The sequence below is a fragment of the Antedon bifida genome, chromosome 7 (assembly GCF_963402885.1).
Source record: "Antedon bifida chromosome 7, ecAntBifi1.1, whole genome shotgun sequence".
Taxonomy (NCBI): Eukaryota; Metazoa; Echinodermata; class Crinoidea; order Comatulida; family Antedonidae; genus Antedon; species Antedon bifida.
The window spans coordinates 24,626,448-24,652,055 of record NC_136232.1 but is presented as its reverse complement, the minus strand read 5'-3'; the positions used below and the strand labels follow the sequence as shown (position 1 = coordinate 24,652,055).

Genomic DNA, 25,608 nt, shown 5'->3' with positions numbered 1-25,608 from the left:
ATAATTATAATGAAAAGCTACTGTTTTAGAAATACTATTAGGAGAGAAATGAAATACGGGGCTCCATTGGGGACATTGATAATTGTTTCAACATAATACACAGATGACAGAATTCTGAACGGCGCCCCGTAATGAAAGGTATATTGTAAATAATATTTAATTAATAAGATGGGCTTTTCCAATCTGTGCAATTTTTGTTTGTTGTTAAGTTTTGCGTAAATTGATAGATTACGCGAGGTAGGCCTACACAACTTCAAATAGTAGTAAAAACATTGTGAAGATTCAGAAAATAAAAACGAGCATACAGTTTTATAATAATATATCTTTATTAAATCGATTATAATATTAAAATCTATGAAAATATTCTATAAAAATTCAGTCGTTAAAAAAAAACTGATATAAATAATATACAAAACTCTCATTCTGTTGGAATGAGCTGTTTAAATATAATATATAGACATCTGATAGGTTCCCGAGCTTTTCCGGGCTTTCAATCGGAATCCTCATTTCACTGTATGCAGCAAGGTACACGTAATCTTAAAAAAAATATAACTCAAAAACAAGCATGTCGTAGTAAAGCGTGGTTCCCACTAGAACGCAACGCATCTACGTATCGACGCAAAGTGCTGTATTGCGTAATCACAAGTGGGAACCGACGACGCAACAGTGCTGCAAACATCGCAGGTTTGATTTCACGCAGGCGGGGGCAAACACAATTATTAGAAGGGCATTTGCTTACGTTGCGTATATTGCGTTACGTTGCGTCGCTAGTGGGAACCAAGCTTAATAGGCGATGATAACGAAATGAAACACCTTCCACGGGGGACGTTTACATCTGCAGCAACAAAAACGTATTTAAACTTTATCCCGCGTTTCCATTGTGCATTATTCATTCTTGACTGTATATATGCAGCATAAAGATCAATACTGTAGGAATCGGATTAAACCTACGTTCACACGGTGTTTTACTGTGTGGACAGAAAGTGAGAATCGCACTGCAAAAGGTGGTTGACAAATATCATGCTATGTGTGCGATAGCACCTTTCATGAATAAATAACAGATTCCATCATTGGAAGTACCGATTTGAATTATCACAGTATATTGTAGCACCAGATTTTTTTTTTAAAAAAGGGTTTCTTTTTTCATAAGAGTCGTTTTTAAGGACGCATTAGACGCATACAGGCCGATCCCGTATTGTGACGTCAGAGTTTTTTGTGATGACGTATTCAAATGTGTTTTTACAAGCCTATCATCAAGAAAATGATTCCGTATTAAAATGCATTTTTATTCTTCGTTTTCTGTTTATCCTATTGCAAATGTTTTGAACATTATTTGAAAGTTTTTTTGGTCCGCAGACGAACAAACCGATAGAAGATCTGCAAAAAACGGATAAGAATAGATGTATTAACATGACCAAACATAGAATGTATTATTCAGTATATTATGCATAAGTATAACTATAGAGTTATTATACTACTACGACTCGACATACTGATTAGCCAATGATGGTTCTGTTTTTAAAATCAGGAATTTGGTTGGAGTCTTGGTGCGTCACTGAGTAGAGTGGACGCGGTCTGAAACAGTCATATCTAATTGGCCAATGTGATGATTGGCTCTGTTAAAAAAAATCTGGGATTTGGTTGGAGTCGTGGTGCGTCACTGAGTAGTGGACGCGGTCTCTGAAACAGTCATATCTGATTTGCCAATGTGATGATTGGCTCTGTTTAAAAAAATCTGGGATTTGGTTGAAGCCGTGGTGCGTCATTGAGTAGTGGACGCGGTCTGAAACAGTCATATCTGATTGGCACCAATGTGAATAGACGCTGTTTTTTTAAAACATGTGATTTGGTTGGAGTTGACTCTCTAGTTGTGATATAACATCTATGGAATGTATACCTTTTATTATTTGCGTCCACTTCTCCTAGAATTTCCTTCAGATCAGGTCTTCCTATATGAATTCTATTAGCTAGAAAGTGATCACGTGAATTGAAACCTGCCAACCTGTCTGTAGTTTCGGCAGTACGGATCTGCGCGTGCTTAGACGTGACGAACAGTCGAATGTTTAGAAAATCTGGCATGTTTTCATTCCAAAACTTTAAAGAAAAATATTATTATTTAGGCCAGTGCATAATTATTTCCCGTTTTAATGTCTTTTTATTACTGTATTATAATTATATAATTTAGTACACATTATATTATCAAATAGTATCGTACCTTTCCGTGCACAGACGCCAGGAGGTCTGCAAACCACTTCAGATTTTGAATGTTCCGACAGACCCAAATGAAGTATAATCTTTGCAGTTTATACTTTTTTAAATCGCAATCCCTGAAAGATTAAATCAATAAAGAGACACATGTACATAAAGCAAGGCATTGATAAATGGTGTTTGATGGAGATGTGGTGGACAAAGTGACGTTTATTGAAAATACAGAGCCCCTAATAAGGGGACATTGTCAGAACCCAATAAAGTACGGGGCGCCGTTCGGGAAATTGGTGTCTAAATAAATGCTCTACTGTAGTGTAACGATAAACATAATTTACGTTTTTTCGATTTGCGATGTAATAATAATAATGTATATACCTTAACTGGTTTAATACAGCAGCATATGGCGTGACTCCAACTCCTCCGGCAATGCACACACTTGTATGATACTTGAACACATCTTGATTCGGGCTACCAAATGGACCATCTATGTATAACCTTTGAAAAATATTTTTTTTGGTCAAATTGAGAACGTAAAATAAACATTTGAGCGTAACGCTCAATGCACATTAATACTATTCCCAGAAAATGGTCCAGACATACGTAATCGGCAGTAAACGAAATGACCGCCGACTCAGTCCAAACTTAAAGATTGGTTCTTACTAGCACACAATGCAAGAACGTAAAGCACGAGTGGTTCCCACTAGAAACGCAACACAAGGACGTACGCGCAACTGAAGCGAGCTGATCAATGACAAGCCACTGTTCGAATAATTCATCGGTTGTGATTGGTCAAATCACTTACGTTGCGCTACGTCCTTGCGTTGCGTCTGTAGTGGGAATCAAGCTTAACTAGCACGCAGCGCAAGAAGTAAGCGCACGCCATGCCACGTGTACGTCGCGCGAGCGACAGACCTTACCTTGGATAGCGACGATCACTGTACGCTTGTCGTCCCTTCTCAACCAAAACATCTGTGACAGGGTGTAGCATATCTCTAAGTGCCACTGTAAAATAAGTATAAATCTGAATGATTATAACACAAATTAGATTAGAACAGTAATAAGGCTCTTGCTACGTGTCATTATTGTGCAATAATCTAATTTGGTCTACATAGTGTACAAACACAGACCTACTTAGTTTGATGTCGTAAATGTCTACTTTTGAAAACGCAGATATTTTGAGACGGACCTCCTTGCAACATAATAGATGCTCGAATTATAATATACATTTCTTAATATTGTTTTTTTGTTATTTAGGTAATATTTAGTAAAATATGATTGACAACGATGATAGAAAACTTGTCAATATTGTGAAATATTTGTATGATATTGATGATCTGGTCTGTTTATTGTGAAGTATCCAACATGTTACCAAACATAGACTTAGCCCTTAATCAATGTCTAGTCTATTTCCTCGCATAATTCAAAAAGATTTGCCTCGTAAATATTATAGGCCTATTAAAGCTTTGTTTGAGTTCGTTCCGTGGTTCATATTTTTTAAAATCCTCGGCAAAATTTAACAAGATAGATCTGTATTCAGTCTACTGAATTACACAGACGAGCGGCAACAGTAAAATATAGAATCTATTTTATTCATTATGACCATTTACACACAACGCGGATCGGACGGGCGGTTTCCGCTCAAGATAGATACAGATTCTACGTGGGACATGACAAGCTACGGCGGTTTTCTGCTTACCGTTACCGCTTGTTTATGGCCTTAAAATGGATATGAAAGGACTTTAAAATTTCACAAAAATGACTTTGTATGAATCCTTTTAATGTTAATAAACAGCACACAAAAAATTAGATTCAAATACCTAGTAGAACTTGAGAAATAAACAAATTAAATTTTGGTATAAAACGTCCGCAAAATGGCCGACCAACTGGCACGCCATCTTAATTTTTATGAACGTTCTATACGCACGTACGAGATCGTCAAATTTACAGTTTGAAACACCCGGGGTTGTAGCCACGGCAGTAGTCGTTTTGTGATTGGTTAATGAATTTTAATACAGTCCAATCACCGCCTTGTCTCGTTCGCGGACTGTGTGGTGTAAACAAAATAAACAAACCCATCCTACACGAAACTCACGTGTTGCAAGCTCCCTGTTGCTGCAGTCGTAGAAAATATCGATATTTCACAAATCAATAAAAAGTTATGTCTGCAAAGATTGTACGTGAAAAGAAGAAAGGGTGTATTTGTACATCTCACACTAAACCACTCACGCAGACTACAAAGTAGGCTAGGTCTAGTAGACTATTTCTATAGTTTCTTCTAAATTCGCTAGTACTATACTAGGCTAGGCCTACACATAGAGTTACTCCATGGCCTACAGTACAAGAGAGTAGAAGTCGCCGGTCCACCGACGAACCTCCAGGAAGTGGACAAGGCGCGGGCGTAGACGTATGTAAAAGGCGACGTAAATAAAAAAGGTAAGCTTGTGTTGAACTTGTTTTTGGCTCTGACTTTTGTTATTGACTAATATAGTAATATAATAATACTAATAATTAAAGTAGAGCAGAGGTGAGGCAGAGAGGATTATTATAGTTTAGTTAGTACTGTAATTAAATAATAACCTCTTTCTGTTTGTTACCAAGTCATAAAATATAATACTATATAGGGCCTAGGTAGGATTGAATAAAAATAATAGTACATTTCCATCCATTTATTGGTCTTATCTTTGCAGATTTATGGAATCAACAGTACATGAGATGACTTTGAAGAACTGTAATAGTACTAGTAATAAAATTGTAAACATCAACAAATTATATGGCAGAAATAGTGTGTGGAATGAATTTTATTGAACAAATGTATCATAATGAGTTTGGAACAAGCAGGATTTTTCAAACGGGACATAAATTACTTTTGAGACCTGAGTGATACATTTTAATTCTATCAACACCAGCCAGCTCCATCATATTCAAGAGATGGATTCTTTCATAAATGTCCATTGTACATAGTATTTGGCTAAATAAATAAAAAAAGAAGTACAGTAGTGGTTTATTTGTTTATATACCCAGACCCATTTAGATGGTTAAAAACAAACACTATATGATGCACTGCTACTACTAGTGTACTGTCTGGTAGTACATTACCATAGTTACAGTATGACTGTAACCATAGCATTCATGTCTAAAGCATTCTATTTGCATATTTTACTATTCTTCATAAATATTTAGTTCTGTAATTTTAATTGTCTGCGCTCATTCTATACTTGGTGTCTTAGTATACTGCATATGTATCGTGCAAGCATGATCCAAGTAGCATCTATTATAAAGTACGCTGGGCATCTTTCTATTCACCTGAAAAAAGGAAAATGAATAAGCACATGTTTATCTGCCCTCAAAACAAAATAATAATTTAGTATAATGTATTATGTAGGTTTGATCAACAGTTTAAAATAGCAATGCTCAGTATCCTGTTACCTTAATATTATAATTTGACTCTAACATTTGCGTTTCCATTCCAATCAATAAATACATTTGCTTATCCCGTCCATCAATTATCATAGTTGCACTCCAATTATAGACCTGTAGGTAGGTAAAAATACAAATGAATTGTTTATTTATACTGTATTAATAATATATGATACAAGCTCAAATACCCCTTACTAGACCTGGCCTGGCCTGTTATACCCTTTATTACTACATTAGAGAAAATCCACCTCTATTCATTTTATTGGGAATCCTAATATTTAGTATTCAGTGTTGCCTAGCCTAGCTAGGGCGGCATGTAATAACAAAAAAATATTTTAATATTAATGCGTTAGTCAGAAACGGACACTACAGCACACAACAATATTAATAAACGTACTTATAAATAATGTGTATATACATAATACAGTAACACAATTGTGCCTACCATTAACACCCTCAACGATACATCAAGGAGCATACGCTCTCAGCTCACCTCTGGCCGGGCGACTAAACACCGTATCCAGCAGTCATCACTACTAAAAAGGCCTAGCTAGCTCCAGGCCATGGCATTCAATGCCATGGCCTGGAGCTAGCTAGCATTGTCAAACACCAATTACTCGTCCAACGGTTTCTTCAAAACGATGTTAACACCCGTGTTAACAAGACGATGTGGACGAATTTCCATCAAATTTCAGTTAATTACAAAGCGAAATAAACATCGCTCGCGAGAGGAGGGTCGAGAGAGAGGCCAAGGTGATCGACTCTGTGATTCTCACGCATGCGCAAAATAACTCCGTGTACCCAGCAAGATAGGCATTTGGCTATGAATTTCGTGAAAGGTGGCCTTGAAAAACGAAATTAAAATCCGTTTTAAAAAAAACATGGTTGATAACATGAATTAATTTTATTCGATTAAGCTAACATACTTATCCAAGAATAAAAGTATAAAAGCGATAAGTAATTACTACCATGCTTTTGCATCAATCAATGATTTACTGCTAAATTCCTATCTCTGTAATACAAAAATAACTTTTAGTGACGTCACAAAAAGTTTTTCACAGGTTTCCCAGGGGCGTTTTGAGGGCGTTGTCGTCCTCCAAAACATTAAGTATGACTATGGCAAGCTTAAAACTGATTGATCTACACGTTGAGCCAATAAAATGATATTGCTAGGAACTCTTTCATATCCATTTTAAGGCGGGTCCTATGCCCTATTGGGACTATTAAAGAACGGGAAGGAAGGGAATATAGACGAGGTGTGTGAATTAGTGGGAGGGGAACTTACCTGTCCAATCTCCAAGAACTCTAACATGTACACTGAATGAATCGGAACGTGAAGACGGACACTGTAAATGTACAAAATAACATTTAGTCCACAATAGAGTGAAACATGGTACATTCTATCCCAGGACATCGGAAGAGGTTTTTCAATTCCGGTCTGGTTTTCACAATGTCGATAAATATGAAATGAAATATTTTAAGCTCTGCCTACACTATCAAAAAGTTTGACAAAAAAGTGTGATGTGCCCAAATATGGTAGTGATATGACATCATCATGTCCATATGGGCACATCACATTTTGTTGTCACATAAAGTTTGATAGTGTAGACAGAGCTTTAAAGAAATAAATGTCACATTGATGCTAACAAACCTTTGTCAAAGTGAACGGATGCCATTCCAGCGCCGATATCGTAGGGCAGTTCAGCGAAATATACTAAAAACAAAATAAAACACCTTAAAAGACTGTTTACAAAGCTGATAAATTATGAGAATAGTTAAATAATTAGAATAATGTCTTACTTGTCCAGGTTTTGCTTGGAAGCCGTTTTTGGTAATTTGAATTTCAATGACGTCAGGATAATGATAAATTGTGCTGTTGATCTCAGCTGTCTGTCTCCCTCTACATAATCGGATAAACCTTTCAATTATGTAGAGAATCAATGGAAACACAACAAAACACCACGTCTGAAAAAAAAGGAAAATGAAAATAAACTAGTTATAATTATATAATTTAAATATATGTACATTATTTTTGTTATGTAATGATTAAGATCTCTGAAAGTTTTTTTAATTGTTATCATTTCAACATCAGTATATAATTGTCTTGAATATTTTATACATTCAAAATTTAAAATAAAACTTTGATCTATCTTCAACCTAATAATTAATTGTTATTAGCTCCTCGACCCCGTCACGGGTCACAGAACAATCATCGCAATTCTATCATTCGGCCTGATGATACGACCTGGATAGGTTGTGAAACGTTGCTGTTATATTATCCAAGTAAGTCCAGTTGACTACATTTACTTTTCCAAACTTAAAACCCGGATGACAATATCCATGCCCATGTGAATGTTACTGTACGTATATCTTATAATAATAATACTATGGATTTATTTAGCGCCTAATGTTGTGAAAACTCTAAGCGCTGAACATTATTACACCAGTCATTTTTTTTGTGGATCTCAAACACGTATGGAAACATACTCCCATAATGCAGCTAGTAATCAGCGCAAAGTTGTGTCTTGATCTAACCGGGTACCCATGTATACACCTGGGTGGCGAGAGGCAAACGTAAGTAAAGTATCTTGCCTACGGATACAAGCAATGCGGTGGATTCGAACCTCGATCTCACTATCAGTAGTCCAACGTCCAGCACACTGCGCCACACGTCACACATTATAATTACCTGAGAAGGATGAGATTTAAAAGAAGGTGGTTCTTTACAAGTTCCAGCCATTTTATTCTCTGTCATGCCAAATAGTTTAAGTTGGAATGGTGCGTGCTCAGGCTCTGGCTCCGGTTCAGGTTGACCACCTGTGGAACATCCAGGTGTGTGGTATGCTAAATTTGTCTGTTCCTTCAGTACACCGCTAGCAAAAAATAAATACAAATTGATAATTAGTTATTTGGTCCAATTTGAATAACAACCACACAAGAACAAGTATTACAAACAATACACGTTCAAGTTTTTGTTTGTTTTTTATTTGTTGCTCATTCATAAAAATACAATATCAGGGAAAATTTTCATTTAAAAATTTTGTTTAGCAATATTGCTAATCAAACTGATTTTTAAGTCGAGAAACATAGTTTTGTACTGTATTTTTTGCTACACAATTTTAGAAATGTGTAGCAATAAGGTTGTTTTGTATAGCTTTTTGCTACGCTACACTGGCGAAAATGTTCCCTGAATATTACAAATACATATATACAAATGACAGGATGAGAGCAATAGGATAACCCTATAAGCTCTAGAGCTTCTTTCCATAGGTAATGGTATAATTAAAATTGTTAATATATTATTTTATATCCTATTATTAATATTGTTAATTATTACATTTTTGAATGAATCATTAAGTTATGTCTACACTATCAAACTTTATGTGTCAAAAAATGTGATATGCCCATATATGGACATGATGATGTCATATCACTACCATATCTAGGAATATCACTAACATATTTGGGCACATTAAACTTTTTTTGTCAAACTAGTTTGATAGTGTAGACAGAGCATTCGGAAGGGGAGCACTGTGATACACTATTTAAGAGACGGCAATATTTAATATTCATTCATTCATTGACATTTTTATTATTACATTTTATTGTATAGAGTTAACGATTTCCATACTTTGAATTGCCCTAAGGAGCTTAATACGTGCTACTGTCACTTACAATTTAAGTTTGCAACTATATTGAGCAAAATATGAAAAAACATAATTCAATTTAAGTAAAAACTTCCGATACATTAAGAGCCATCAGCATGCAAAGTATAGTTGCTTAGCAACGGCCATAACACGACACCTGTTGTAAATAGGAAACAGGTATAGCTTTGATGTTACCGACAACTTTAAGGTACGTTTGTTCATTATCGCGAAATAAACGCGTGTATTTAATCATGAATTAAAATTGATTTAATTACGAGTAAATATACCTAGAAGCTAGTCTGTGTTGCAGACGGAGTTTTGACTTAATATTAATAAAAGGATAAATATTTTGGCACATATGGCGTTTCATACGTATACTACTATTCCAGACAAATATGGAAAAGCCTCGAAATAACTACAGACTTGGGGCAAGTCTAACTTAGAAGCGTACACATTACTAAGTTAATTTCACGTGTCAAAATAATAAAACTGCGAACTTGTGCTGTTTTTACATCCTAAAATAAGAATAGTCATAAAGAAATGAATACCTGGCGGAATGCATCAATAGTAACCCATAGAAGACAACAAAGAGGTGATGTGTATACCAAAACAACTCATAATGAACCAATCTGAAATCAGAAAATATTAAAATAAAAAATATATATATATATAATAAACATCACAGGCACAGAATAAATTCTTAACCGCCCGGTGATATACTGAAATTTAATTAATTAATTTGAAACGATAAAGATGAGGAAATCTGTGAGAATGAGAAAAAGTCGCCCAACCGAGACTCGAACCCGGAACTTTCTGCTTGATATACAAATGTCCTAACCACTGTAACTCATAGACTCACTAAAACCAAGGATTGGTTTAAAAAGAAAACCAGTCCTTCGGGTTTCTTCCTATAACGTTTCGTAAAATACAATTCAAAGCAGTTAATTGTACAATTGTTATCATTGCCCAACCCCCCTTATTAAAAAATTCTGGAGATCCGCCATTGGAACTTTAGGCAAACCAAATGATTGTCAAGAGAAAGGAAACATGTTGACAAAATGTTGAGACTCATACTTTAAAAAAATGTCATGTCATGCATATTTTAATAGGATGACCATTACTCCATTATATTAAGACAGATGGTTAGTTGTCATTTCCAATAAAATGTTGATAACATTATTGACCACACAGATTGATCACAAAACCACCGTCAATTATTACGTCATCTTCCTATACTGTGCAGAACCTCATTTGACTACAGTCGCACATGGTTGAATTGAATTGACCTAGAGGGCCCAGTTATGAACAGTGTCTGTGGTGTACTACTAGTACAGCTGGGTAACCCCCTACTCGTCTCGAAAGATGTACTAGGTTCTTTAAAGTGCACATGAGCTAGTATTGTGTGTGTGTGTTACGAATTGTGACGTCACGGTTAAATGATGGAAACTTTTAAAATCTCTTACCTTACGTGTTTCGACGAAGCTACGATAATTAGAACCAGGATGAGCACCATCAGAACACCCGTCAGGCCAGGAACTATAGTGGCGATAAAATTAAATTTGAATAAATGATTAGAAACCAATGTAAGGGTCATAAAATGATCGATTTCTGTCCGACAGCACGTGTCCGACTGCGGATTACAATTATGTTCACACGTATAGCGCAAGGCTAGCGTAACGTACGCCTTCGCGGCCTTTTGCGTGTGACTGTAGTCGCGTTATTAACGCCACTCACTACGCCACCTCCTTGATATCGCTTTATTCGCATGGAGCTTTACATCTTGATATTATTATGTATAGTCAAAATACAACAACAACATAATTTATTATTTCTTTTACTGTATTAGCTTATTTTTAGACAATAGTTATCTCAGTTATGTACTAATAGGCCTATAGTAGTAGTAATAGGCCTATGTAGATAGGCCTATAGTAGTGGTAATAGGCCTATAGTAGTGGTAATAGGCCTATAGTAGTAGTAATAGGCCTATGTAGATAGGCCTATAGTAGTGGTAATAGGCCTATAGTAGTGGTAATAGGCCTATAGTAGTGGTAACAGGCCTAGTAGTAGTAATATTTGGTTCCGTCCTGAGGCCCCTGGATGAACTAAACATATCGTATTTTATATACGCGCGTGCTGAACCGTGTTTCTAATATAAATAGTTGACGAGCTTGTTAAATGGAGTCTACGGGCTTGAGGCATGAGAGTAACATAACACTTAAATTGTAGCGATAAGAACCAAAACGTTTCCGTTAAGGTTAAGACTATCGCCGAACCCTTTTACCCTGTCACAGGATTCAAGCTCTTTTGGATGACTTTAATTTAGCCCCGTGGCTTATGGTGATAATAATGTAATTTAGTCCATCAATCATGTGCACGATTTAGGCTAATTTAAGGTTATGTTCGGTTTACTTAACATTTCAGGTCATTTAAAAATATAACAAAATAATGTATTCAGTCAAGTGCGTTAAACTAATGTAGTTCATGTGAAGTGTATTAGGCGAGACGTCATATTGTGTAGTACTACTAAACAGTGTTGATGTGAAATTTATGATGTTTTTCCAATTTTGTATTAAATATTTACATTGCTGGAACGGCTTTTGAAAAAAATACTCTTTTGTATAATGTTGTGAGATAGAAACACATGGTAGAAACAGGGAAGAGTGCAATTTCAGTCTACTATGGTCTTCTATCTTTTAAGTTAGGCCTAACTCTTCCCTGAAGAACGATCGGTAATTTTATGATTAAGCGTGGTTCCCACTAGAACGCAACGCAGCGACGTATCGACGCAAAGTGCTGTATTGCGTAATCACAAGTGGGAACCGACGACGCAATAGTGCATGCTGCAAACATCGCAGGTTTGATTTCACGCAGGCGGGTGCAAACGCAATGATTGGAAGGGCATTTTCTTACGTTGCGTAGTTTGCGTTACGTTGCGTCGCTAGTGAGAACCAAGCTTTAGTCGGTCTATGCGTAATCTGAGATATAGTGATAATAATATATACGTACCTGTACAAAATAGTATTCGAAATGGTTCCTAAAAGTTAATAGAAAAAGTTGTTTAAGTTTTAAAACTATAGGCAGAGTAATTTAGAATCCCAAGCATTAAACCATTATTACATACACCTAATATACATCATGAATAACATTAAATAGGTTACTGTGTGCTAGTTTTGCGTTTCCATTGTGTGATAGATTCACATAATTGCGTTGACAGGTGTTTACAATATATCACATTTCTATTGTAAACGATTTATTGCGTTTCAAAATACGTCAGCATTTAAGTACTTATTATACGTTGATAGATTTAAAATAAATTGTGTTTATGTTAAAGTAGATAACTTTTTAAATAAATATAAATAGACAAGTAGTGATGACGCATTTAAATTGCTAATAATAGGGGAATCTATCATGTTGTTATTACCACCTCTTTCAAATAAAGTCTTCAAACAATCATTTCATATAATTTACATGTTTTAGCACTCAATAAATAATCGCTGAATAATGCGAATTATTCTATTTTATATTCTGGAATAATGTGCCTATGTCAAGTTGTATACAAAAGATCAACATGTGACATCACAAAGAGGCAACATGTCGACGCGCGCGTACACAAATCGTACCATTTCATATAATTTAGCACTCAATAAATAATCGCCGAACAATGCGAATTATTCTATTTTGTATTGTGGGATAATATGTCTATGTAAAGTTGTATATACAAAATCAGATCAACACGTGACACCACAAAGAGGCAAAATGGCGACGCGCGCGTACACAAATCGTACCATTTTTATCAGGATTTGAACGCGTCAAGTCTGTATGTCTTTTGTGACACTGACGAATTATTTCTGCTCTTCTCTAAAACATAGTTTATATATATTTAGTTTAACCATGGGATAAAATAAGTAATTATTTTATCCATGCTTTATAGATACCCTCAGTGCAAACTCGTTTATTTTTGTCTAGTGGGAACAAAAATAAGACATATTATATATACCTCGTTTCGCTTTGTCGCTACGTTTACCTCTACGACGTCATCATTGTAGTAGATGGTGAAATTTACGGCATTCATTACATGTGCTGTACAGTGCACGGCTAATAAAAAAAAAATGAAGATTCAATTATGTTATTAAGATAGATATACTTATTATATTTTCTTTGAAAGTTACATAATGTATATCTCTGTCAACACACATGTAATATACTGCTAATTTAGCCTGGCTCCTCCTTTCGACAAAGGGGCGTACGCGCAACGCAATCAAGTTGACCAGTCACAAGCGACGACAGTAAGTTGTTCGGATCGTCCCATCGCGTCGTGATTGGTCAATAGGGCAATAATTTGAATTTGTACGTCATTATTACATAATAAGTCAGCAACATACAAATTTATCTCGAGAGCACACTCATTATTATGACTTACATTTCAATAGACGTGTATCATTAACTTAACTTTTAATAAATGTTGACAATATAGATTTATGAACGTAACTTTCACGTCAATTTCTGTTTAAAAGTAGACTGACAGCTTCCTTACAAATTATGATTTTAACAAAACATAATACCACAAAATGTGTTCTTGATCAATAATTTGATTGATTTAAAAATGAAATGGATGTGGTTTAACTGGCTTAATCATGCGTGAAAACCCAATGACGTCACATTTAACTATCTTTTAATTACATTTATGAGGTTCAAACAAAAAATATTGAAAAAATTAAGGAAAAATGACGATGCAAAAACTATAGAAATCTTTTAATTAGGCCTATATTTCATAAAATTGGAAATGAGAGTTTTTATGGTATCCATTTTAGTGAATGTTGCTTTTTTAGTTCGCCAAATTTAGATGGAGGGGTCAAACTTTATGTGACAAAAAATGTGATGTGCCCATTATTATATGGATATATGATGATGTCATATCACTACCATATTTGGGTATATTACTACCATATTTGGGCACATCACATTTTTTGTTGTCTAGTCTGATAGTATGACAGAGCTTTACGACTTACCGGCAGCTAAACAAATTAAAACAGCGCACAGTACGTGTAGTATAACACCCCGATCAAGACATCGTCTGGCGTACCGCTTAGCCTGAGATAGAAGAAAAGGGTGATAAGTTAACAATTACATGTCCACATTCACATGTTAATATAACTAAATGATAAAACTCTACCTATTAAAGATTATTTTCGTATTCACGAAAAGGGACACGGCATCGGTAAAATTGCAATATGTTAATCTAATAAACAGTTCTCAGAAAATATGTGCTCCAAATGACCACTCTTTTCTTCTTAGTTTGACGATCTTCATGTAATGTTGTGGATAGACTATTCTATATTTCATAACTTTATAGCCCTGTGGGTTATTTACTATTATTATTACAGTACAACCCCTCTAAAGCTTGGTTCCCACTAGGACGCAACGCAAGGACGTAAAAGCAACGTAAGTAACTTGACCAATCACAAGCGATGGATTATCCAAACTGTCGCTTGTCATTGTCAATCCTTGCGCTGCGTCCTTGTGGGAACCAAGACACACCTTCACCGACAAAGTGTCTCCTTAATAAAGGTGTCCGATCCCCGAATATGGGTTGGCCGAATGTTAAAAACATACATTTCCCCGTTCGTTTAATTCACGGAAAAGTGTCTTTATTCGAACCGGGATGTCCTTTGAATAGAGAGTTCCACTTATATCAGAATGGAATATTCGACATTAGTAGTTTGTACAGAGAGAAAGACCTTTCATTCACAGTTTAATCCTTTGTACAGACTGAAATATAATTGCATATCGCATGTCAGACGGTACATGATTTGTATGATATCTGTATAGGTATTCGCGCGCGGACGGAATAGTGTTAACGTAGTGTCGACGTTCTATAAACATCAGGCGACCCTGTGGAGTGGCCGCTAGACTTTGATGCAAATACTATTTATCTTTGAAGGTTTTAAATGGCTCTATTTGGGGTTTAATATATAAACGTTTATTTAACATCGTATACGACGATACTTTACAGGTAGAAAAGAATGTAAATACATAAAAAGAGCGGGCAATGTGATTTATTGATCTCAAGTAGGTTTGTTTGAAATATCGTTTAACGTGTTGAAAACACTGTCTCCACTAACGAAAATAATGTAATGGCTATTTATATGAGATACCTATAACTCAAAACACGTTAAGGTTCTCGTTATAATTGATTGAGTTCACAAGTCCACAACAGTGTGGATTTAAGGGGTTCAATTCCTTCACCCTCTTGGCAAAAAAACTTTCTCAGTCTGTAATGTTGTTTCGTATGGCGCGCCAAGCTGTCATTTATTCAAGCAATAGAGATAAAACTAAGATATTTTTATTTCCTAATAAATGACAGCTTGACGCGCCATAGTTTCGGTTACAAACTAATTGTTTTCTATCCACCAACCAACATGGTTTACGAGCAAGGGACACTTTATGCTGTATAATTGGCCAAGAAATGCCTCTAAACATTATTTCCCTGTTTAGTGGTCTGAAGTTATATATTAATATTTCAAATACATGGAAGGTGTATCCTGTAGGTGTGATTTATGTGGCTCATACGTTTCTTCATATTAGGCCTATACTTGAAAAAATGTACTAAAACAGTACGTTAAATTTGAAAAACGTTGCCAAAATTCGATATATAGTTCGATTTATGTCCGAAGTGGCGCTTTAGTTTAGCAGGCCGGTTGTAACAGATGTAACGGCCACTATTTGTTTATGTGTTTGTCGCAGTTAAAAAGTTGTAGCCGCGACAAAATCAGGCTACATCGTACCACAATATCTTCGCCTCTGCGTCTCATAAGTTCTTTAGAAACTCTGGAATGGTGGTAGAAAGGCAAGTGAGGGTACAACCATTGGTGAATTCAACAAACCCTCATGATTGGACATTTTCTTCTTTGATTGGTTGATCAAATTGGTTGAAATTTCCAAATGCAGTATATAACCAGGGACAATGTACCATGCGTTTCCAAAAAATAACTTTAGAATGAATATGCATTCCTTCAACAATTGAATCCAATGAAGTAACATTTACTATACTTTTATAGGAATGTTTTTGTCGGCGTTATCATTGTAATCTACCGCATCCTAATTCCGACTATTGTTAGGCCTACTTACGAGTCGTGAACCTCTGCACAAGGAGACAATGCATCGGCACATTGGCAGCAAGATCATGGCACAGTTGAGGTTTAGAACGGCGGCACTGCCTCTCGATATGCACAAACCAAGCTGAAAGATTCATCATGATAATCATAGCTGATATGATATTTAAAGATCATCGTTACTTTTGTCATTCAGCTTTCGTCGTCGTAATCGTCGTCGTTATCATAATCGTCGTCGTCATCATAATCGTCGCGTCGTCATCATAATCGTCGTCGTCGTCATAATCGTCGTCGTCGTCATCATAATCGTCATCATAATTTTCGTCGTCATCATAATCGTCGCCGTCATCATAATCATCATCATAAACATAATCATCGTCGTCATCATCATAATCATAGTCACTATCATAATACTACCTACATACGAGCGGTCGTACCCTAATATAATAACCGAAACACATAAGACCATTTATGATAAACGGAGAACGGAACATGATCAGTACCTCTCCATCATCACTATTACCATCCATTCATCCCCTTAAAACAATAAGAATACTGCAATGTAGGCCTACTGTACTTTTTATGTTTATTGTATCTGGAATATTTTAATAACTAATTAATTAGGTCACTGCTAAACCTTAACCCTAACCCTAACCCTATATAATTTTTCGAGTAAATAGAAAAAACCCCAAATTGTTTACAAATTGTTATGGTATAGGTAGGCCTACATGACACAATAGTTTAACAATGACTTAATTGACTCACTAGACGGGGAGCAAACAAATTTATTTGTCTAACAACCGGATTATCATACCGTTTAATGATAAATACATATTTTGTTACGGTATGCATGGTCAAACCCAAGGCTGGTAAATATTATTATCTATTTGTTGCGATGTGCGCCCATTGCGGAGCCGCTTATTGAGCTTACAAAATGCCCTAATCGGCGCCTCATAATCCACAAATGAACTAGAAATCGGCAAGGTATTAAAACGTTAATTATAAACGACGGTGATGTAATACATTTTGTCTGATAAATTGTTTACCGTAATATTAGGTATGTGTTGATTAATCGAAAAATGTTGTGGTTTTGACAGATTAAAATTACTGACAGTTACTGAAAAATAAGGATAAAGGACATCCTTTCTATCGTGCTTTGGTAAAATAATTTGTTTCATTTTCAAAGTCCTGTTTTTAATTGTTGGAATGCGCGCGTACTAAAGATGTACCATTTTCATTAAATTTTGAACGCGCGCGTATGAACAATATATCGTGTTAACCAACTTTTGAACGCGCGCGTACTAACTATATATCGTTTTAACCAACTTTTGAACGCGCGCGTAATACAGATCAAGGGTACATAAGCATTTTGATGCGCGCGTACAAGCGATGTATCGTCGTACTTTCACTAGGCTACTTCAAACAAGACAACGTTGTATTTCAATTAACATTATCGTCCGTTTTTATAACTATAATTTCAGTTCATACTGGATTAATTGTCAAAAGTGTGTTATGTGTAAGGTGAAACTTCGAACTCAAAAAGTTAAGAAGGGTAAAAGCAACTTTAACTGACGTCACACTTTAGAACTCTTAACATAGTTTTGGAAGGCTATTTGTGTTTCAATCGACATCAAGTAGTATTTGTTATAGATAGTTTTATTATAAATACATTATGATCAGACTTGGCTAAAAGTACACTTGGCGTCACAGTTGTTAGCATACTCACATCAATTTGCCAATGTTTGTTTACAGATCAGGTAAAATGCATTTAAGAATTAATATGTATCTTTGTTGGTGGTGGCAGAAAGAAATATTGGGTGAAAGTTTACGGAACTCATTTCTGTTGAAAGATACAACAAGGTATCGCTTATTACACCAACAGTTATTACTGATGTGTCGGGGGTATTTATCGCCCATTTTGTGTCTCTATTTATCTGCTGTTATGGTAAAGTTTATTATCCTAAGACAATCTAACAACTGCCGGTACGTGAAATTAGGATTTGCGCCGCGATAAGGCCAATTTACACATACGAGCGGTAACGGTAAGCGGAAAACCGCGTAGCTTGTCGATCTTATAGTGTGACTTGAGCCGCAACCGTCTGGGGACATGTGGCGACGATCGCCCACATGCTAATGAGTACGAGGGTCCGTCCTGTCGTACAGCACACTCCGGGTACTTAGTTTGTCGCGAGTAACTCGCGAGTACTGTAGGTATTGTAAACGGATAGGATACGCGAGTACCGGTACCGTACTGTAGACGCGCTGGAGGCACGTGAGTTGGATACGTATCCTTAGACGCCACGACGCATGAGCCGCCATTATTTAGTCCAAATCTCAAATTTGGTCAGTGGGCCTAACGTACTTACCCCTAACATTTCTCTCAAATAGTGATACTTGGGATGCAATTTAAATTCGTAGTATTTAAAAAAGAACAAAACGCCATTTAATGAGCACCAGAATATCTGAAAGAAAAACGTGATATGCCTATATTATTCAATTAATATGGAAAATGGTCTAATGATAATTTCACATTTAAATTCAACAATTGTAATATATGAATTATTTAAAAGCTGTACGTATTTTATACGACAGGAAACAGCAACGTATACTTTATTTATATCATTTATTAATAAGGCCTATTTAAATTTGACCTCTTCCTACAGTGCATCCTGGGAACTTTTCATGTATCAACCTGGGCCCTGTCAAACTTGCAAAGTAAAAATCATTTAAACAAGGCGACTATGACAATGGGTATGTTACCAATTATCAAACAGCTGATTTGAACAGGAAAATATAGGGAACGTGATGTTTCCTCAATAGCGACACGATTAAAACGTGAGCTAGTGTTGTTACATACGTGAAGCCTGCGTTATCTGTATTATGTCAACTGTATAACATTAGTGGTAATGTTATATATAACAATTAATGTATTATTCGATGTCCCGTCGAGTTGACAGGACTATCTTGTTTTACACCCCATACAGATTTGGTAATCAAGCCCCTTTCACACAGAAGATAATATTGCGGTAATTCCTGAACGCCTATGTGTGAAAGGGTAAAATCCCCTTATTGCCGGCTTTGGTTAGACCGCCTCTGGACCTAGTAAAATTGCGGTAATATTACAGTCACGGTCGTAAGCCTGATCTGTGTGAAAGAAGCCTAATTTTGGTAATGCACTAAATGCAATTATTCATGAGATAATTGTGAATGCTTTCACGTAATGTGTGTCACTCGAAACCAATGTGTTTTTTATTACGTCATTTTGTAATCCCAGGCCAGTCTAGACTTTTAATATCCTTTTCTTATTTTGATAGCGGTTTATTGGTATTCATTATTTGTGTAGGCCTACAGAACGTACCTGGGAAAACAACATGCCCAATAGTGTCCTAATGTTGTAATTCTGACATAATCATAATCATGTGGATTTACATAGGCCTAGGAGCAAATGATGGTTTTAATCAAATGCTAAACTAGGTCAGATTTTTAATGCAATCAAGGCATTGCAAATTGGCCTGCTGGCGGGTAAGATTGTACTAGAAATCCCGGTATCCTTATTGTGGTTAATCTTGTATGTACAGTGTTCAGGTTTATAATAGAGTTTCTGTAAATGTCCCTGTAATAGAATGGTCAAGGTAATTGTTTACCATTCATTAGAAGAATAAAAGTCAAACGTAAATTGCCAATAAATAGTTCAAAGAAAATTCTGGTTAATCTGCTTTGTTTATATTGAATACATTGATGAATGTACGAAAGATAACACTTTGGTTTACTGCAGGTGTCACTGAAAATGCGTACTTGCTTCGTACGACAATGTCGCGAAATTGATGAGCGCGATATATGCGAAACAAAACATAACATAACAAAAAGTACAAATTGAATTGAAATTGTCAGTCGCACCGGCATGTTATTGTTAGCACTGTAGGGCTTTAGGCATTAAAGCTCTGTCTACACGTAGGCCCTACTATAGGCTATATGAAACTTTATGTGACAAAAAATGTGATGTGACCATATGGACACGATGGTGTCATATCACTACCATTTTGGGCACATCACTACCATATTTGGGCACATCACACTTTTTTTTGATCAAACTAGTTTGGTAGTGTAGACAGAGCTCAAGACAATAAGATTCCATGTTTTTCATAATTGTAAACGATTTTGAGTTTACCACACAGTGACCAGTTTAATTATTTTTTTCTTCATCTAACAAAATGTAGGCCCTACTTAATGTAGACTGTACTTCCCCGCCGATTATTAAATTAAATTAATATAACTGAACATAGTTTATTCTCGGATTGTTTTGGTGTACTGTTCTCCGGCATCGATGTAAAAAAGAATGAATGTATTTAGGCCTACATACATTGATTGACAGCGGACTAGCTAGCTCGAGGGTATTGTTGAAATTATCAAAATGTCAAACCTAACATGTCAACGTTGGTGGTATATGAATCATAACAATACACCAGTTGTTAGTAATATTAATAAGCCAACACGTTACACGAGTTAAGCTCTGTCCACACTATCAAAGTATTTTTACATAAAAAGTGTTATATGCCCATATATGGTAGTGATATACCCAAATATGGTAGTGATATGACATCATGATGTCCATATATGGCCACATCACATTTTTTTGTCACGTACAGTTTGATAGTGTAGACAATGCTTTAGTGACCATGTCAAAATGATTCTACTCATGCAGTTACTGCAGTAACTAGGCCTATACATTTTGTTTTTCTCTTTGATTACTTGTTTAGACAATTTAAAAAGCTTTTTTTGGGTAATCCATACACACTGTTTATTGCAATTATACTGTTTCATACTTAGAAACAAACTCATTATTTCATTAAAACAATGTAGTTACTGCAGTACCTGCAGTAGAATACTTTTGACATGTTATCTTAATGATCTATGTTATGTGATGTTCATAGTAATCATCATCATCATCATGGTATGATACAAATAATTTGATTTAAATAAATATGATTTGTGCCATTTACCGTACGTCATGTGATTATGACGATAATGATTTAAGATAGTTGAGATAATAATCATAATCATCTATTTATTATATAGGTCTAATAATTAATTTTGTAGCTCTTCGGAGCTACGATACTTTTACCCTACTTTCCATACTTTAATGTGAAAAGTTTGAAAAAGATTTGGCCAATTTGAAATCTAACTAAAGTAATAGCCTTTTAGTGTTTGATAATTTACACGGACAGACGCCCGTGAGTATTTGAACTTAACTCGTTAGTTAGTGTCAAGTATAATAATGTGTTGTACAGATGTACTCCCAACAAATATAGCAATTGGCAGTTTTTCATTAGGTCTCGTATAAGTACATATTAGAAAAACCTGACTCTCCACCTTGGTGAGTGACTATTGTCAGCGAAATTATTTGACGTAAAGGTTGGTTCCCACTAGGACGCAACGCAGGGACACAACGAAGAGACGCAGCGCAAGTAATTTGACCAATCACCAGCGATTGATCCGAATTGTCGCCTGTGATTGGTCAATTTGCTTGCGTTGCGCCTCGTTATTGCGTAAAGCTTGATTCCCACTAGGAAATAACGCAAGGACGTAAGCGCAACGCAAGCAAGTTGACCAATGACAAACGACAGTTAATGTTCTATTGTGTCGTGATTGGTCGAATTAATTGCGTTGCGCTTACGTCTTTGCGTTGCGTCCTAGTGGGAACCACGCTTTAAGTTTGGTTCCCAATAGCGACGCAACGTAACGCAATCTACGCAACGTAAGCAAAATGATCTATGCGTCGTCGGTTCCCACTTGTGATTACGCAATACAACACTTTGCGTCGATACGTCTTTGCGTTACGTCCTAGTAGGAACCACGCTTTATAGCGTATCTACCCACGCTGAGTAGCAGCGCTACATCATTTTGGTCCAAGTGGGAAACAAGGTTTAATACTTACTGTTAGTAAAATGGTTCCCGAGTGTCTTTGTAACCAATCGATAACAGAACTAACACCCCAACGAGACACACGTCCTTTCGAAGATTTCTTAGAATCCGATTTCATTTCTGATAACATTTCTGAGAGAATAAAATAACGAAAAGATGTTGATAATACTTAACTTATATATCCATGGTTAAATACGCAAAATTCACAAGAGTGAGAGTCGTATCCAAACCTCCCCTTGTCAGATGAAGACAAAAATTGTAGAAAAATCACTTAAAGCTAATGTTTAATTAATAATAGCAAGTTTGTTAGATCTATTTCATTTCTTCTTCTTATTTGTTTTCTTTATATATTTGTATATTGTATGTATATCAAATGTAAATCAACCAAATTTCATTTGTACCTTGTAAAAATGCCACAATAAGTATCGTATAATAATATTTATGGAAGCTACACCTTTACAACGGTGGCACACGTTCATACACGTGCGTTCTTATACAAGGCCATATACGTGGCTGCAGTCGCGTGCTTAAGTTAGTGTTTACCGACCGACCGACCAACCGACCGACATAGTGAGCTGTAGAATAAATATAAGACAACAAACAGATACAAAATCAATACAACAAACAGATAAAACAGATTACAAAAATTAAGTAGTAATATAAAAACAATAAGGTAGATATCATGATGATATCAAGACACAACACGACGCTGATTACTAGCTGCATTATGGGAGTATGTTTCCATACGTGTTTGATCAAAAAAAATGAATGGGGTAATAATGTTCAGTGCTTGGAGGTTTCACAACATTAGGCGCTATATAAATCCAGGATATTATTATTATTATATAAAACAAACTCAGCAAAAAATTAGGCAAGCCAGCCATTATGATTCAATATTTTGAAGTAATATTGAAGATTTACACAAAAGGTTGAATGCAACAGATACAATGTCATTCACCTTTTTTATTGTCCATTATCTATCGTTTGGGAAATGTGTGAATTAAAATAATTTAAAACCCACACTTTAAGCGCTGAATTATTGCAATGCTACATAGGTCCTGTTCAGACCCATAGCGTTATAGCGTTTTAGCTTACGCCGATAAAAAAAATGTGTCTGAACAGTTGGGGATTATCGTACGACGCGTCGTACGACGCTTGTAGCGTATTTAGTGGAAAACGGTTGATAATTTGCGTGAACACAGCGTTGATACTTTTGTTATTTACATATTATTCTGAAGTCTACAAATCTGATCCGTTATGGGTCACAACACATTTAAGGTGATCATGAATGAATACAATAATAGAGTCTAACTTTGTTTTATCATTTCTATTGTTTGTTTTAGCCTTCAATTTAAATTGTTGTAACGCTATTTTATGGAATCATTTGAGATTGCGACAGTTATTCTTGTAGAAGACAATGACAAGTTTTTCTAACAAAAAACATCGTTTCATTGTTCAATTGTACATATAAATATTTTGTACAAATCATGAGTTGCAGCGTGACAGCGCTCTGTCCACACTATCAAACTTTATGTGATGTGCCTATATATAGCACTACCATCTTTGGGCACATTACTACCATTTATTATGTGGGCACATCACACTTTTTTTGTGAAACTAGTTTGATAGTGTAGACAGAGCTTTAGTGTTTATACTCTCAAAAACTAATAACTTTGATAGTTCTTATTGTTAGGATGTATATAGTATTCTTACAATTTCTGTGTCAATCGGAGACGGAGTAAAAAATCTCTCTCAAATTATTTTTATTGAAATTCATATAAATATAAAACGTTCTAATAAAATTTACAAAACTTTACAATAGGAGGTTAAAACCCTTAAATACAATTTGTTGAGCCTAACCGCAAATATTTTGCTGAAATAGACCTAAAATATGAATGATTCTACAGGTGTGTTTTTATCTTCCCGTCTAGACCTATTTACGTGGGCACGGTTTATAGGGCAGGAACTCTTCGTAAAGGAAAAACATGATAATATATAATGTTATTTTGTGATTTTGAAGAATTGTCATCAGTGGTAATTTAATTAGTTCTTTAGTGCTAAAAGTGCTGGAACAACGAAGGCCTATAGAGAAACATAATCACATAAAGAGAACGCTCTGAGGAATATAATGAAATTAGGATGTGATACAGTAAGCCTAGCAGATTATCGTAGGCCCTTAACACATTGTCAAATTGACGTTCGTATGAATGGGAACGTTTTAGTTGGAGGCCTATTATTAATGCTCAGCATAAGCCTATTATTTTGTTTGTAAATGATGTAGTATTTGTTTGTATATAAATCGTAATAATAGTCAAGTGGTATTAATTATACATTAACGTTAGGCCTGTTCCGTCTTTAGTCTTGTTTGTTTTTATAATTTATATGCGGGCTAATTTTAACCTCAATATTTAACAGCTAAGACATTTGCAAACCATTCAACTACAATTCCATGAACTTCCTCAGTTGGTTGGGAAATCAATTGTTATCACTATTAATTGTAAAGTAAACGATATAAACAACCGCGAAGAAACAGTATCGTGTTTGTTGTGTGGTCTACACAAAGGGGATAATCCGATATCTAAGGACATACAAAATGAATAAAGAAATAAAAGTGTCGAAAAAACAATGATACATAGGCCTACAAAGCAAAAGGTTATTTTCCTATCTGAATGTGCTACTTCTCACCTAGGTTATACCAAATCTATAAAAAGAATTCTGACTCACCCGGTCTTCAAAAAGCTTTTGTCTCAATACAAGTAATTTAATGATACAGACAGATTGCCAGCCAGCACTCGACGATAAACTTTGAACACTGAAATGGCAATTGGTCTGTTCAGACGAGATTTAATTAAATGTGTAGGCCTACCGGTCGACAAGAATCTGGTTGTGTAAGGTGTGCGAGATTCTTCTCCTCTGGGACATATGACAGACATTTGTTCATGTTGTCCCGACTTTATAAATCCCTTACTTTTCATGGGTTTCTCATTGACAGATATCTCCTGGTGTTTCCAGATTTGGGAATAATCCATTTTAATCTAGGGGTGTTCAATACATTAAAAAAACAATCCCATCGAAATTAATATCTTCCGTTGTTCGCAGATACAGTATAATTGGACTCGTCGATTTTAATCTTAGGGTGTTTAATTTCCATCAATAAAAGATGTGAACTTTTAGCCCTTTGGCAATTTGATAATCACAATAAGAACATAATACAGGTACACTACTAATTTCGTTCTTTCTTATATGACCTTAATTTGACCTTCCCTGAATCTATGGATACCCTTGTAACAAGGTCTGCTACG

General features: G+C 35.5%; 1 protein-coding gene and 3 long non-coding RNA genes across 4 annotated transcripts in view; 2 read left to right on the top strand and 2 right to left on the bottom strand.

The window, feature by feature from the left end:
* Positions 1-307: 307 nt before the first annotated feature.
* Positions 308-25,211, bottom strand: LOC144848771 (NADPH oxidase 4-like). The gene is made up of 18 exons (XM_078705687.1): positions 25,031-25,211; positions 22,320-22,438; positions 18,751-18,846; positions 16,401-16,511; positions 14,282-14,363; positions 13,270-13,367; positions 12,279-12,306; positions 10,736-10,808; positions 9,821-9,901; positions 8,315-8,498; positions 7,426-7,590; positions 7,277-7,339; positions 6,911-6,971; positions 3,126-3,210; positions 2,584-2,703; positions 2,216-2,327; positions 1,898-2,094; positions 308-1,377 (listed from the first exon to the last, which is right to left on the bottom strand). Exons 2-18 carry the CDS (start codon positions 22,434-22,436, stop codon positions 1,254-1,256), a joined length of 1,797 nt encoding a protein of 598 aa, XP_078561813.1. The 5' UTR covers positions 22,437-22,438; positions 25,031-25,211; the 3' UTR covers positions 308-1,253.
* LOC144848829 (uncharacterized) lies at positions 4,092-5,201 on the top strand. The gene is made up of 2 exons (XR_013613934.1): positions 4,092-4,641; positions 4,896-5,201. It is a non-coding gene; the product is annotated as an uncharacterized LOC144848829 (long non-coding RNA).
* LOC144848823 (uncharacterized) lies at positions 4,989-6,190 on the bottom strand. The gene is made up of 3 exons (XR_013613932.1): positions 6,071-6,190; positions 5,635-5,739; positions 4,989-5,511 (listed from the first exon to the last, which is right to left on the bottom strand). It is a non-coding gene; the product is annotated as an uncharacterized LOC144848823 (long non-coding RNA).
* LOC144848832 (uncharacterized) overlaps positions 7,855-25,608 on the top strand; it is a 32,049-nt gene continuing 14,295 nt past the window's right edge. Inside the window, exon 1 of the long non-coding RNA XR_013613937.1 lies at positions 7,855-7,908. This is a non-coding gene — a long non-coding RNA (uncharacterized LOC144848832). The remainder of the gene's footprint in view (positions 7,909-25,608) is intronic.

Bases quoted from the DNA above. Each gene is read 5' to 3' on its own strand.
- LOC144848771 (XM_078705687.1), bottom strand. From the start codon at position 22,436: ATGTTATCAGAAATGAAATCGGATTCTAAGAAATCTTCGAAAGGACGT. The intron at 7,591-8,314 runs GTAATTATAATG...CTTTTTTTTCAG, and splicing joins TTAAATCTCATCCTTCTCAG to ACGTGGTGTTTTGTTGTGTT. The intron at 2,328-2,583 runs GTATATACATTA...TTAATCTTTCAG, and splicing joins GCTGTATTAAACCAGTTAAG to GGATTGCGATTTAAAAAAGT.